Source organism: Cyprinus carpio, chromosome B15 (genome assembly GCF_018340385.1).
Source record: "Cyprinus carpio isolate SPL01 chromosome B15, ASM1834038v1, whole genome shotgun sequence".
Lineage (NCBI taxonomy): Eukaryota > Metazoa > Chordata > Actinopteri > Cypriniformes > Cyprinidae > Cyprinus > Cyprinus carpio.
Window position 1 is genome coordinate 26,252,003 of NC_056611.1, and position 15,000 is coordinate 26,267,002.

The 15,000-nt window shown below is 35.6% G+C and overlaps 1 protein-coding gene across 1 annotated transcript in view; it reads right to left on the reverse strand.

The window, feature by feature from the left end:
• LOC109060225 (26S proteasome non-ATPase regulatory subunit 2-like) overlaps positions 1-15,000 on the reverse strand; it is a 69,377-nt gene that overhangs the window by 42,876 nt on the left and 11,501 nt on the right. The window contains 7 exon segments of the mRNA XM_042740019.1: positions 9,512-9,606; positions 9,971-10,139; positions 12,759-12,842; positions 12,934-13,079; positions 13,155-13,248; positions 14,453-14,668; positions 14,749-14,836. Coding sequence (XP_042595953.1) covers positions 9,512-9,606; positions 9,971-10,139; positions 12,759-12,842; positions 12,934-13,079; positions 13,155-13,248; positions 14,453-14,668; positions 14,749-14,836 — 892 coding nt within the window.

Here is a 15,000-nt window from a genome sequence, read left to right on the forward strand (position 1 = left end):
GCCGCGGCGTGTGCGCAGAGCTCCTGCTCATGAATATTATGATGCTGTCGTGACTGCGCGGAAATCAAATCAGTTCGGCTCGTTAATATTAACGAACGCAGCTGCCACAGGGCCACGTCAGCACGGCCTCATTAATATTCAGCGAGTATTCCCATAGTAGGATTTGTAATTCAGGATTGGTCGACGCTCACAGAGGCGTGGCCTTCTCTTTACAGCGCCGCCTGGTGACCAATTAGAAATAACTTTTACATACTACTGTACTTTTAGTGCTGCTTTATTATTAAAAAGTGTTATAGGAAATCAGTCATGGGTTTAGCACTTTAATTCAATTTCTCATTGTACTCAGTTACAAAGCTACAGTGGCACACTTAAAATTCAGAAGGACAAAAAAAAAAAGATATTGTGTTATTTTTCATATACATATATATATATATATATTGATCTAAAGTGACAGTAAAACATTTAAAATGTTAGAAAAGAGTTCTATTTTACTTCAAATATTACATAATTATTAAAAAGTGTTCACAATAACACCTAAAACATTATTTTAGTAGATGTCTGATTGTGCTGAAATCTTCCAGAAGCACAAAACCAGAGATTTATTAATATCACTAGTGCAAAATACTGGCTTCTGAATATTAATCAACGCACACCACGTTATAAAACATAACGTGAAGATATCAGTAATGTCATAAAAATGAGAACAATCATACCAATCAAGATTAATTAGCATAAACACACAGGTTTAACCACAATTCTTTTATTAATTTTTTGTATCTCAACCTTTTACAGAACAAGTAACAAAAAGAAGCGGAACTGTTCAGCGGGGTGATGACCTCACACTCATGTCATGCTCTAGTTACAGGACGCAGGAGACGGGGCTTTAAATAGAGTCCAGGGCGCGATGCTCTGCCGCCAGGCCGTAGCTGGGGTTCTTGCGCAGGATGACGAAGCCCTCCAGGATGGGTGTGACGGGGATGTACTCCTCTGTGGCCAGCTCCGCTCTCTCACCGTGAGCCAGCAGCACCGGCGTGGTGTGAGTCTGGAAACCTGTGATGGCTTTGGGTTTCCCGGCCTGCCCCACCACATCTACAGCCTACACACACACACACACACATAAACGTGAGCAAGCAGGCCCGGAGTAAAAAAAAACACACACACAGCGGTTACACTCTTACAGCCTTTCCTCTTTTAGTTTAAACCCCTCACAGTATTATTTTTTTAATTTAAAAGGATACATAAGATCAGATAGTTTGTGCATTTGTTGTACTATTATCTATCCTTTTTTTTTTAACCATTTGTCTGTACGCTGTGGCAATATTTACAATTTTTATAACCAGGATTTTGCCTTTTTTTATTTAAAAGTATACATAAGATTTTTTGTTTAAATATTATAGTTTGTGCATTTGTTGTACTATTATCTTTCCTTTTTTTTTTCAAACAATTTGGCAATATTTACATTTTTTTTTTTTTTACCTTTTTTCATTGTATTTTTAACTCCTGATATTATTTTAATTTATTTTTTTTCCCTTTTTATTTAAAAGGAAACATAAGATTTTTTATTTAAATATTATACTTTGTGCATTTGTTGTACTATTATTTTGACTTACTTAAAAAAAAAAAAAACAATTCTGCAATATTTACAATTTTTACTTTTTTTCATTGTATTTTTACCTGGTGATATTATTCTAATTTTGTTATTTTTTTATTTAAATTGATATTTAAGATTTTTTTGTGTAAATATTATAATTTGTGCATTTGTTATACTATTATCTTTCTTTTTTTTAAACAATTTGGCAATATTTACAATTTTATAATCTTTTTCTCATTTTATTTTAAACTGCTGATATTATTTTATTTTTGTCATTTTATTTAATTTTTCCTTTTTTATTTTTTAAAGGAAGCAAGATTTTTTGTTTAAATATTATAGTTTGTGCATTTGTTATACTATTATCGTGACTTATTTTTTTAAACAATCTGTCTTTGTACGTGTGGCAATAGAAAGATACAGTTTGTCACACAAAAAGGCAAAAAATGTAATTTAGCATAAAGATGTTTTTGTGCATGTTATTTTGCACTACTGGCATTTTCATTTGTAAATTACTTGCACTATTTTATTTTGACTTATTTCTAAACAATTTCTCATTGTGCACTGGCAAAACTACACTGTAATACACACACACAAAAAGCACATTTTATGCATTTTATTTTGCACTACTGATATTTTAATTGTTAAAATTACTTGCAGCATTTTTTTTAACGATTTCTCAACAGCTATGTTTCCATCCACCTATTTTTATGCGCATTTTGGAATATCCCATAAAAAAAAAAAAAAACGCTGAATGGAAATGCCAAGATGCATATAAATTCTAAAAATGTGCATAAAAAACATATGTGCACATTTGAGCAGGATAAACTTTTTATCTGATAAGAAAAAATGCAATATTTATTGAGTCTCTCCTGCTTGCTCTGAGGTGCAAGTAATTTATATCATATATGAAAATGATTATATTCAGTGGCTTCTTCTACTTTTCTGAGAGATATTTAGTGCCAGTTTATCAGGAAGAGATGATTTTGTTCTCTTGGACTCGTTGAATGGAAACGGTGCTTTATTCGCAATCGTTTCATGCAATATTCCAGTTTTGCACATAAGTTTAATTCGAATCTTTGGATGGAAACATAGTTATTGTATGCTGTGACGATGCAAAGCTACATTCTGTCACACATTTCTTTTCAAACAAATACAACATTTATATTTTGCACTACTGACATTAGTTTAATTGTTAAAATTATTTGCTCTTATTTTAACTTATTTTTGAACAACTTGATTGTTTCTCGAGCAGCGAATCATCATATTAGAATGATTTCTGAAGATCATGTGACACTGAAGACTGGAGTAATGATGCTGAAAATACAGCTGCGCATCACAGAAATAAATTACAGTTTAACAGATACTCACACAGAAAACTGCTGTTTTAAATTGTAATAATATTTCACTATTTTTACAGCATTTTTGATCAGATAAATGCAGACACACACCTGTCCTACTCGCACAGACACCGGCAGCGGTCGGAGCTCTTCTGTCGTATCGTGACTAGCATACGAGGCTGCATCGCCACCAAACCGTGACAGAACATAGGTACAGAACATAGTGAGACTTCCCCAGGATTACTGCACACAGACACAGCGCATCATTTGATGTTAGTGTTATATATGTGTATGTGTAGCTGAAGCACAGAAGCAGTCATAAGTAGCACAGGTATATTTGTAGCAATACATTGTATGGGTCAAAATTATACATTTCTCTTTTATGTCAAAAATCATTAGGATATTAAGATAAGATCATGTTCCATGAAGATATTTTGTAAGTTTCCTACCGTAAATATATCAAAACTTAATTTTGATTAGTAATATGCATTGCTAAGAACTTCGTTTGAACAACTTTAAAGATGATTTTCTCAATATTTAGATTTTTTTGCTCCCTCAGATTCCAGATTTTCAAATAGTTGTATCTCAGACAAATATTGTCCTCCTAACAAACCACACATCAATGGAGAGATTATTTATTCAGCTTTCAGATGATGCATACATCTCAATTTCACAGAAATGGACCCTTATGACTGTGTTTTGTGCTCCAGGGTCATTTATTACAGGCTCTGAGGGATACTCTTACTGTTCTTGACGTCCAGGAAGGACAGACATCAGGACCGTGAGGAGTCCTGCACAGCCACCTGACTCATGAGCTGCCGGTCACTGTGATACGGGCAGAGCCAGCGCAGTCCTTTCCCCAGATGATGAGACCCCTGGACCTGAGACACACACACACACACACACACCGCATTCGTGATGCCTCATATCGTATTGAATGCGATGCAAGCAGTTGAAGTCAGTTCAGAGTTATTTTTACTAGTGTTTAGAGCTGAGTGTGTGTTAATGTGGTGAAAGATTATTGGTTTTTAATCAACTTTAGTCAAATGTATTTGCAATCAACTGTAGCCAACTGTCTTTGTTTACAAAAGTGTGAACCAAATGGCCCATATAATTAGCCTCTTAGGGTCAACATCAGATCAATGAATGGGCTCTCCATGGGAGAGATCCTTCTTTCAAGTCATCAAAAGGTTACACTATCATTGGCTCTCCATGGGTAATTTATTGTATTGTTTGTAGCACATTTGTTACCAGGTATAAAGGTCTGGTCTCACAGACAGTACCTTGGGTTAAGATTGTTTGAAGGATGACATGCTAACATCACTGCTGAAGAACTGCTACACTGCTACCTTCAATAAATCTTTTCCCCACAAGAACTTTGGTCAAGCTTTTACTTATTTTATGTATTAGAGAAATCTAGTACATTGGTGAAGCCACCCAAACTAACTGCTCAGCCAAATATAGCAAAATCCTAACAATTTGGCGAGAGCCAGCCAGGAGAGACTGACAAGAAGAGAACTCGCCAACTGCAACTGAAGTGAACAGAGTTTTGGAGATTTCTACAGTTTTTGTGTTGAAGATCAATAGACTGGGCGCTCTGTGGACATAAGTTATTTGAATCAACTTGATCCTGTCTCAAAGATTCTAATTTGTGAGTGAGAAACTATCAGCTCTCTAAAAGAACTTAAAGAACACTTTTTCATAAGTAAGCAGATCATTTTGATGCATGTATTGTCACCATAATAACCAGTGTAGCACTGTTTAAGAAATGTTTGGCTTAGGCCTTTCTCTTTGAGTCTGTAGGAGGAACCCTTTTAAATGATTTAGTCGTTAATAATTCTCCTGAGACCGTAGGAGCTATAGAAAAGGTGGTTATAGCTTGGTCCTGTTCTCTTGAGAGTCTGTAAGAATCATTTAAGAAAGGAGGTTAGATCCTGCTCTCATGAGACCGTAGGAGCTATAGATGTGTAATTGCTAGGCTTAGTCCTGTTCTCTGGAGTCTGTAGAATTGTTTAAAAGAAACAATTCTAGTCCCGCTCATTCAAGAGATTGTGGTAGCCAGAGGCTGGGGGTCCTTTCTCTCTTTGTCTGTAGGAATCTGTGTAAAAAACACATTTAGTCCATTCATCCATTGACTGGTGGAGCCTTGGAAATTAATTGGTGCTGATGCTGCCTGCAAGAAATTGTTGAATTTTGACTGGGTGCTAATTCAGTAGCCCATTTTAGATTTGAAATATATGTTCTAACATAGAAGCATATGGCATAAAGTGATGAACAGTATTTTGCCTAATTATTAATGAAACCGTTTAAATGATTTAGTTAATTCTCCTGAGACTGTAGGAGCTATAGAAAAAGTGGTTATAGCTGGGTCCGTTCTCTTGAGTCTGTAAGAATCATTTGAAAGAGGTTTAGTGTCCTTCTCCATGACTGTAGGACCATAATGTGTAATTATAGCTTAGGTTCCTGTTCTCTGGAATCGGTAGGAATTGTTTTAAGAAACATTTAGGCCGTTCATCAAGAGATGGTAAGCAATGAGGCTTAGTCCTTTCTTCTTTGTTGTCTGTAGGATGTGTAAAAAACATTTAGTACCATTGTCCAAGACTGTAGGGCCATATATAGATTGGACGATGTTGCTGCACAGAATTTGGGAAAGAAACAATTGTTAGTCCAGTAATCAGATAGGGTAGAAGCATAGCTTTGGGCTTTCTCTTTAATGTCTGTAGAATTGTTAGGAAGCAATTTAGTCCCGTTCTAAAGAGATTGTAGAAGCAGAGGCTTGGTCCTTTCTCTTTTGTCGGAGGAATTGTGTCAAAAAACAATTTGTCCCATTCGCCTTGACTGTAGGACCTTGGAAAGAATTGGGACGGATTGTTGCAAGAAATTCGAATTCTTGACTGGGTGCTATTCAGTACCACTACGGTACTTTTGAAAATAATGTTTCTAACTGAGGTAGAAATGATGGCATAAAGCCATGAACCTATAAGTTTGTTTGCCTTCCGTTAACTACTGAAAGAGATAATGTAATTGTCGAAGGGACAAGCTGAAAAACGTAATTCACCTTCCTGAGCGAGAACTCAATTCAGACATTTACACAAGAAAAAATAGCCTTAATGTAAAAGTTTGTTTTAACAATGTAATTGAAAACTAGCTGGCTTTTACTAATGAGTTTGTCTGTGTAACTGAAATGTTCAGTCCTAACAGGCTGCTGTGATTTAAATCTGATAAGTGCCTTTAAACAGTTTCTAAACTACCTTTTGTTCGTTTTCACACCCTGAGGGCACAACTGACTTACAGAAAGTGCATTTGAAAGAACCTCCACATTTACCCATTGATCAGATATTGGTGAATCTCAAGAAAACACGTGTGAATCTTGGATGGGAAAGTCAGCATCGGTGTCAAACCTTTGTCCGGACATTAGGGCTTTGAACTCGCTTAAGGACAAACCTATGCAGAGTCTTTAATTGGCTCAACAAATTCCAGATCTACAGAGATGTGTAACTGACACTTGTAACCAGAAGACAGGAGTAAAGGATTGCAATGGCTGAATTTGAAGACAAGAAATACCTTACCAGAATTATCAAGTTGCTAATGCTCTCCCAAACGACTGAATCAAATCTTCAAGCGCTCTGATAACATTGATATGCAGATATTTAACACACATACTGAAATTACAAAGAAAAACTGAAGGTTACGACTTGCTCCTGTAATTATTAAGAACAGACGGACTGAAGTTGAAACTGAAACATGAAGACGGAGTATGAGATGGTGAACTACGAACTCGTCACAGTAACAGGTGGTAAAGAAATAGGTTTCCCTCAGAACCTCCCTCCATCACTCCAGAGCAGTTGCCAATGGTTCCAAAAGAATTGCCAGATGGGTACAAGCAACCACAGCAAGTTGGCAATATCTTCACGCTTGCAAAAATCACGATTTACATCCCTGGACAGTGGATGATTGTTTTAATGTGGTGAACTTAAGAGACAATTGACCAACAACGACTACCGAAAGTGTTGAAGCATGATGGGGAATCTCAAGAAAACCACTAATCTGGATGGGAAGCGGTTCAAACCCTTCTTTTGAACTGAACCTGCAGAGGCTATTGGGGCCAAAATTACCTCTTGTGTGCAGAAGACAGGAGAAAGTGTGCAAAAAGGAAAACACTTCAGAAAAAGTGTGGATGGAACATGCTGGTTTGAACCACAACTTCAAGAACTCTGTGATGACACTAAGGGGGCTCTTAAAACCACTTTGTGATGGACTGAACCTGATTTCTAAAACCTCTTAAGGTCAGTATGGGGACGGTAGAGGGTCGGTGGTTACAACATGTTCTGCAGTCCCCTTGCATGGGTCAGCAAGATTGAAAGAACAGTCGAGTCTATCTCAGTTTTTTACAATCCAAACCGTTGTCATACAACAACAGGACAAGTGGGGTAGGAAAATAGCGTGAATATCAGAGACACTCAAGAGAGAAAACTCAGGGGGAAGAGGTAGACCATTGCCAACGAAGATTGACGACTGGATTTCAAATGATTGTGACGAGCTGATTTGAAGACATCAAAGTGATCGATGGACACCTGTGTTGAGCTAGTGTTCAAGTCACAGTTTGTTTTGACCGACCAATACAAAAACAACTCTGGGCCCCCCATACATGCGGTGGACGCCGCAGGGAAACTGAAGAACTCTCTTCTGCAGCACCGCTAATGACAATCTCATCCAAATCCTGAGATGGACGTCACATGTGGATGGGCAAACAAGAAAGGAAAGCATACACAGAAACCTCAACAACTGAAGCCCAAAAAGAAAGAGAAAAGACCCCCCCCCCAAATGATGTCTTAGTAGGCAATTGCTGCTAAACAAGCCGTGAAAGGAGAGAGGTTAACATGCACGGCATTAGACAACTTCAGCAAGAATCACAAAACAGTTCTTCACAGTAACAAGATCAAATTGAATTGTCCAATGAAACAATCATCCTTGTTAATGGAAGATGGAAAAAAACTACATGATGACAACCAATGCATTAAGGAAAACCACAAGGAAAATGGACTATGCCTTTTTGAACATGTCATAGGTCAGCCCATGTCCAATGAAAATCTAACAACTGACCTTGTCCAAACTGATGAAAGACTTCAGCCTGGCCGTACACATGCCAAGAATCAAGTTTTGGCACCTCCAAAAGGGGGCCATGGTATAGTGCCCAACAATTGGTAAAGATTCAAAAAACTGATGTGTTCACAAGATACAGATTGGGAAAGACCACTGAGGATCGTTTTAGTATCTGATGACAGCAGTTTAAGGCACTGGTAAACAAGAGTGGATTGATGTAAATTTGCCTAGAGATGAGGGATAGATGTCAGTAGTGTTTTTTCAGAGTCCCAGATATGGCGGGACTATGGTTTTTAGGCTCTAGCTTTGTACGCCTGAGGACGAAGACATGACATTTCAACCACTGAGAAACACTGTAGGTGGCCTGCCAACATTAAATAGGGGACAGTTTTTATTTGTAATTAGGCATATTTTGTTTAAAACTATTTCTTTGGAAAGATTTGTTTTCCCTTTTCTCCTTGTGTGTGATTGTAGGTGTCCCAGCGTTTCAGAGGATGAACAGAAGACGTTCAAACACTTGGACCAAACTGCACTGGCCCAGCCGCTAGATGAACATGGCTTACCAACATACACAGAACACAAACAGACTCTGCCCCTTCCACAAGATCTCCAACATTCCAAGATAGGAAATGCAAACCTCACCATGAACTCTTATTCTCCAGTCTTCGGTGTAATGTCTGAGCCGGTATGCAGCATTCTGATATTCAAGATTACTGAAAAGTATTGCAAGCAGGAACCTGTAATACAGCATGTGTAACATCGACTACTAAAATGATAACTGTAATTTGATGATGTATTCTCTTTATTTGTGAATGGATCAAATATGTATCAAGATAGGTATGGGATGGAAAGATTGTATATGGCTTTTTTAATCAACTTTAGATGAAAAATCAATGTATTTGACAATCAACGTAGCCAACTGTCCTTTGTTTAACAACTAAGTGTGAACCACATGAGCCCATATACGTGTTAGCCTCTTAGGTCATACATCAGATCAGGTGACATGGGCTGCTCCATGCGGAGATCCTTTCAAGTCATCACAAAGGTTTACACTATCATTGGCTCTCCATGGGTTGTTAATTGTATTGTTTGTAGCACATTTGTTACCAGGTATAAAGGTCTGGTCTCACAGACAGTACCTTGGGTTAAGATTGTTTGAAGGATGACATGCTAACATCACTGCTGAAAGAACTGCTACACTGCTACCTTCAATAAATTCTTCTCTCCCACAAGAACTTTGGTCAAGCTTACTTATTTTATGTATTAGAGAAATCTAGTACATTGGCGAGCCACCCAAACTACTGCTCAGCCAAATACAGCAAAATCTAACAGTGGTCTCAGATCACATTCCCAGCTCATTAACACTCAAAACAGCAGCAGCTGATGTTAGTGAATGCAGGAGAGCAACACACACACACACACACACACACGCAGTGAAGAGGAACGTGTGCACATCATTACAATACAAACAAGCACTGACCTGAGCGAGGCGGACCATGAACAGGTTGTTGGGGTCTTTGGCGTGATACTGCGCCAGCTGCCTGAGCATCGCCGCCAGACGCGCGTTATTAGTGCCTGTGGAGGAGAGCAACACGGTAACCATGACAACCGCATCCTCAACAGCCCGCTCTGATTGGTCGAGGCACTGCATGATGTAGGGCCCTATGAAATCTGTTTTATTTTTTCTCTTTTAGTTTATTGTTAGTATTAAGTACATTCTACTGCACAGTAATATATTTCTGACACAGTTTGTTCAAGTTAAACCAAACTTTTATTTTGATGGGTTGTTGTGAATACCTTTACGCTTCTGTGTGAATATATGATATGATGATAATTTTAGTCAAATGCATTAAAGTCCTCATTTAGACTCCCAGAACTCAAAGGGCCCTAATGATGTCACTGATCTGTTATTTGTGCTACAGCGCTGCGAGAGACTGACCGCTGCCCACCATCCCCATGGCAAAGATGGCGTTGTGAGACACTTCGGGGTCGGCGTCGTGTGAGAACTTGCTGAGCGTGTCCAGGATGTTCAGCCGAGGGTTGGAGACGGAGATCAGAGCGAGCGCTAACGGTACGGCTCTCCTTAACGTGGGCTCACCGTAACGAAGCTGAATTCACCACACACACGCACACACACACACACACACACACACACACACACACAGACACAGACACAGACACGCACACACACAGACACGCACACACACAGACACGCACACACACAGACACGCACGCACACACAGACCAACAAACACACTCACACACACACACACAACACACACCCACACACACACACACACACACACACACCACCACACAGACGACACACACACACACACACACGACACACAGACAACACACAGACAACACACAACACACCACAGACACCACAACCACACACAAACACCCACACACACCGACACGACACACACACACACACACCACACACACACACACACGACACACAACCACGACACATACAGTACACACCACACACGCACACACACACACACACACACACACACACACACACAATACACACACACAACACACACTCACACAAACACGCACAAACACACACACACAGACACGCACACACAGACAAACACACACAGACACACACACAACACAGACACACACACACAGACAACACACACACAGACACACACACACACACAGACACAGACACAGACACATACACACAGACACACACACACACACGCACACACAGACACGCACACACAGACACGCACACAGACACACACACACACAGACACACACACACACACAGACACACACACAGACACACACACACACACACACACAGACAGACACACAAAGACACACAGACACATAGACACACACAGACACGCACGCACACACACACACACACACACACACACACACACACACACACACACACACCACACACACACACACACACACACACACACACAGACACATACACACACACACACACACAGACACAGACACACAGAGACACACACAGACACACACACACAGACAGACACACACACAGACAGACACAGACACACACACAGACATCAGAAAGCATTAGGAAGTCAGCTTGGGAAAATAAAATGCATGAAGAGTTCAATGTGTCATGGTTATTTAAATATTATTATATATACACATTTAGTTTTATATATATATAGAATGTAATATAAATGTACTATAATAATAATGCATATTACATTTATTATTTTAAAAAATTATATAACATTTATTAATAAATGAATATCTACATTTAATAAATTACTATAAGATCATTAACTAATTATTTATAAACATTTATTATATAATTAATTATATATTAAGTTACATTTTCATATAAATGCAATATATTACTATAATAATTACTACATTTCATTGTTAATATCTACAATTATATATTTATATTCGTAAATAAATCAATTTAAATAAATATACTACTATAATAAATTATAATAAATATTACTTTTAATAGTTAAAAACAATTATAAAGTAAATATTAATATTTAGTAATAAATGAATAAATGTAAATAAAATATAATTACAACTATAATATTATAAATGATTTATATAGGTATTTATTATATAATTGTATATATTAGATTACAATTACTTTCTAGATTACATTTCATATTTTATTAATATATATTAAATTCGATAATGTTATAATAATGTATTTAAATAGGAACAAATGATTATACCTTCAATTATTAAATTAGATTTATTTATTTACTTATATATTATAATTTTATTATAATTACAAGTTTGATTTAACTTAAAGTGAGAAAATATAACTTTTTTATATATCCTATATATCTTCTATATATATATAATGTTTATATATATTAAATAAATTTTTAAATAAAATATTAATAAATACAATAAATACTACACTTAACATTTAATATAAATTATATAAATCATAAACATTTTATATAATTAATGTATTTAAATAGGTACACTTAATAAATTAACATAATACCTTCAATTCTTAAATTAAATAGATTTATTTACTTATATATTATAATACATTTAATAAATGTAATAAATTCTTATAATAAATATTAAATATAAAAAATTGTAATTCATATCAATTTAATATTTATATTAATTTATTTTATACAAATTTAATAAATTATAATTACTGTTAATTTAATATAATAAATATTTGTATAATGTTTTTATATAATTAATACATATTTCATATAACTGAATTATGTATTTAAATAGGTAAACTTAATAAATTATCATAATACCTTCAATTATTAAAGATTTATTTATTTGCTTATATATTATAATCTTAAAATACATTAAATACATGTAATAAATTCTTATAACAAATATTAAATATATAAAATTGTAATTTATATCAATTTAATATTTATAATAATTTAATTTAATAAAAATTTATAAATTATAATAAACACAGTTAATATATAATAAATATTTGTATAATGTTTAGGTATAATTAATAAATATTTATATCTACTTATTAATAAAAAAATTGAATAAAGTGATATTAATATTATAATATTACTATTACAAAAACACATATAAATAATTACTATAATATAAAATATAATTAAGTAAACCAACATAGTAAATCTATTTATTAAATAAAATATATTAATTTATTTGCATTTCTTTTTTTATTTGTAGCATAAAAAAGTCACTTAACATTGTGACAGCATCTGATGTGTTTGTGAGCGACTCACCAGGTGACCAAACGTGCGCAGGGCCATTTCTGAGCCGATCTCCTCACCCATCGCAATGAGAGCGATACCCAGCACTGCCACACCCTGCAGCATCATCATCATCATCATCATCATCATCATCATCATCAGAGTGAGTCTCACTGAACGCTGACGAACACAACACACACACACACACCTGATGGGAGCCCATATCTGCAGCCGTCTCCTTCTTATCTTTGTCTTTCTTGTCTTTCTTGTCTTTATCGTCGTCTTTGTCCTTGTTGTCGTAGTGTTCGCTGCAGATATGCAGCAGCTGCTGGACCTTCAGCACGTTCCCGGAGCCTGAGACACAGACGCACAGACGTTCACGCGTGTGTTTAATACACAGCGTGTGAGCGGAGAGATCACGTGACTCACCTGCGTATGCGCAGACGTCCACCAGTGTGTTGGTTGATCTGAGGATGGGGAAGGGTTTGGGGAAGGATTTGAGGGGTTGCAGAGTCGTCTCGATCTGCTTTTGCTTGGGTTGGGTTTGTGAGCGAAGCATTAGCAAAGCGTAAAACCTGCATTATATTACATACACCTGCTCTAAACTAATTAATGACAGCATTTTCATTTTTGGGTGAACTATCCCTTTAGTTAATGATTACAACTCTGACAGACACCTCATAATATAAAAACGTGATTTTATTTCTAATTAGAGAATTTAAGAGTTATAAAAATGTATAGAAACGGTATAAATATAACAAAGTTTATAACAGAATTAAACTTGATGCTTTAAGAAATTAAACCTTAAAAATTTGCATTGTATATTGTAATTTTACAATGCCACACAGTAAAATATTTATTATTATTAGTATTATATTACATTATTTTTCTTAAAAACTTAAAAACTTTTTACAGTGAAGTATTGCAATAGTAATACTATTTTTATGTGTACTATTTTCATTAACTATTGTAAAAATAACTGTTTTTTTTTTTTAAATTAGTATCAATTACTAGTAATATTGAAATATAAAACACTTAATTTAATATGTAATATTTATGTAATATCTCTTATTTTATATACACACAGAAACTCAATGATTAATTTTTCACTACAACCCACCAAAATAAAAGTATATTATATAATAAATATAAAATATAATACATTTCATAAATAGTTTTATAAGAAAAAATTAAAAAAAAGTTTATTTTATATATCTTTCATATCTTTTCATTGATGTTGTCATTTAAACAGTTAACTTTAAGATTAAATAGTTTTAAAATGCTGCTCTAAAATAAAAACTTGATTTTTTTCATGTTTGAAAATTAAGAAATAAATACAACATAAATAAGTCATAAATAAGTATTGTAATTTTACAATATTAAACAGTAAAATATATATTTTTTAAATGCCCGTTTTTTTATTTACAGTGAAATATTGCAATATTTCTAATAAACAAATTATATTTAGTTTTTATTTCAATTTTTTATCATAATAAAAACAATTTAAAAAAAATTTATTTTATGGTTTTTAATCTCAGTAAGCTTTATTTCTGGTTAAATAATGGACAAAAAAATTAAACTATTTAAAATGTTTAATCATAAATAATAATTAACCCTATTATTATTTTATAGTTATATTGATACTATGGCAAAACTGTGTCCTACAAACCTGAAGCTTGCAGGAAAAATATAATAAAATAAATTGCAATCAGATAATTTCCCCAAACTGCAACACCTGAGAAGTTTTTACTGTATGTACTGTACTGTATATTCTAGTTACCCAGATGGTTGAGTCCGAGGCCGAGGGGCAGCCAGCGAGCGTACGTGTCTTTGAGGTCCTGCTCGCTCTTCTCCATGATGGTCTGCAGGACGGTGGAAGTGACATCACCGTTACAGGAACCCACGGCGATCATGCCACACGCCAGCGCCGTCACGCCCGCCACCTGCACGAACACACACAGACTCATCAGACACACACACACACAGCGGTCGATCGCTCACACACTCACGCAAACACACACACCTCCATGCTGGATTTGGAGTCTCCCATGACAGGAAGTAGCAGTGAGAGAACATCCTCTCTGTTAGAGCCGGCGTACGCCAGACCCAACCTGCACGAAAACAGCAAAAATATTCAGAATTTAGGGTGGAACTTCACCATTTCATAGTTTAATCAGATTAAAAAAAAAAGTATTCTAAAGAGTACAATACACTAGAAACTAAACGTCTTCTCACTGTTGTACAGTAGATTATAGAACAGATAGTTCCGGTCCTT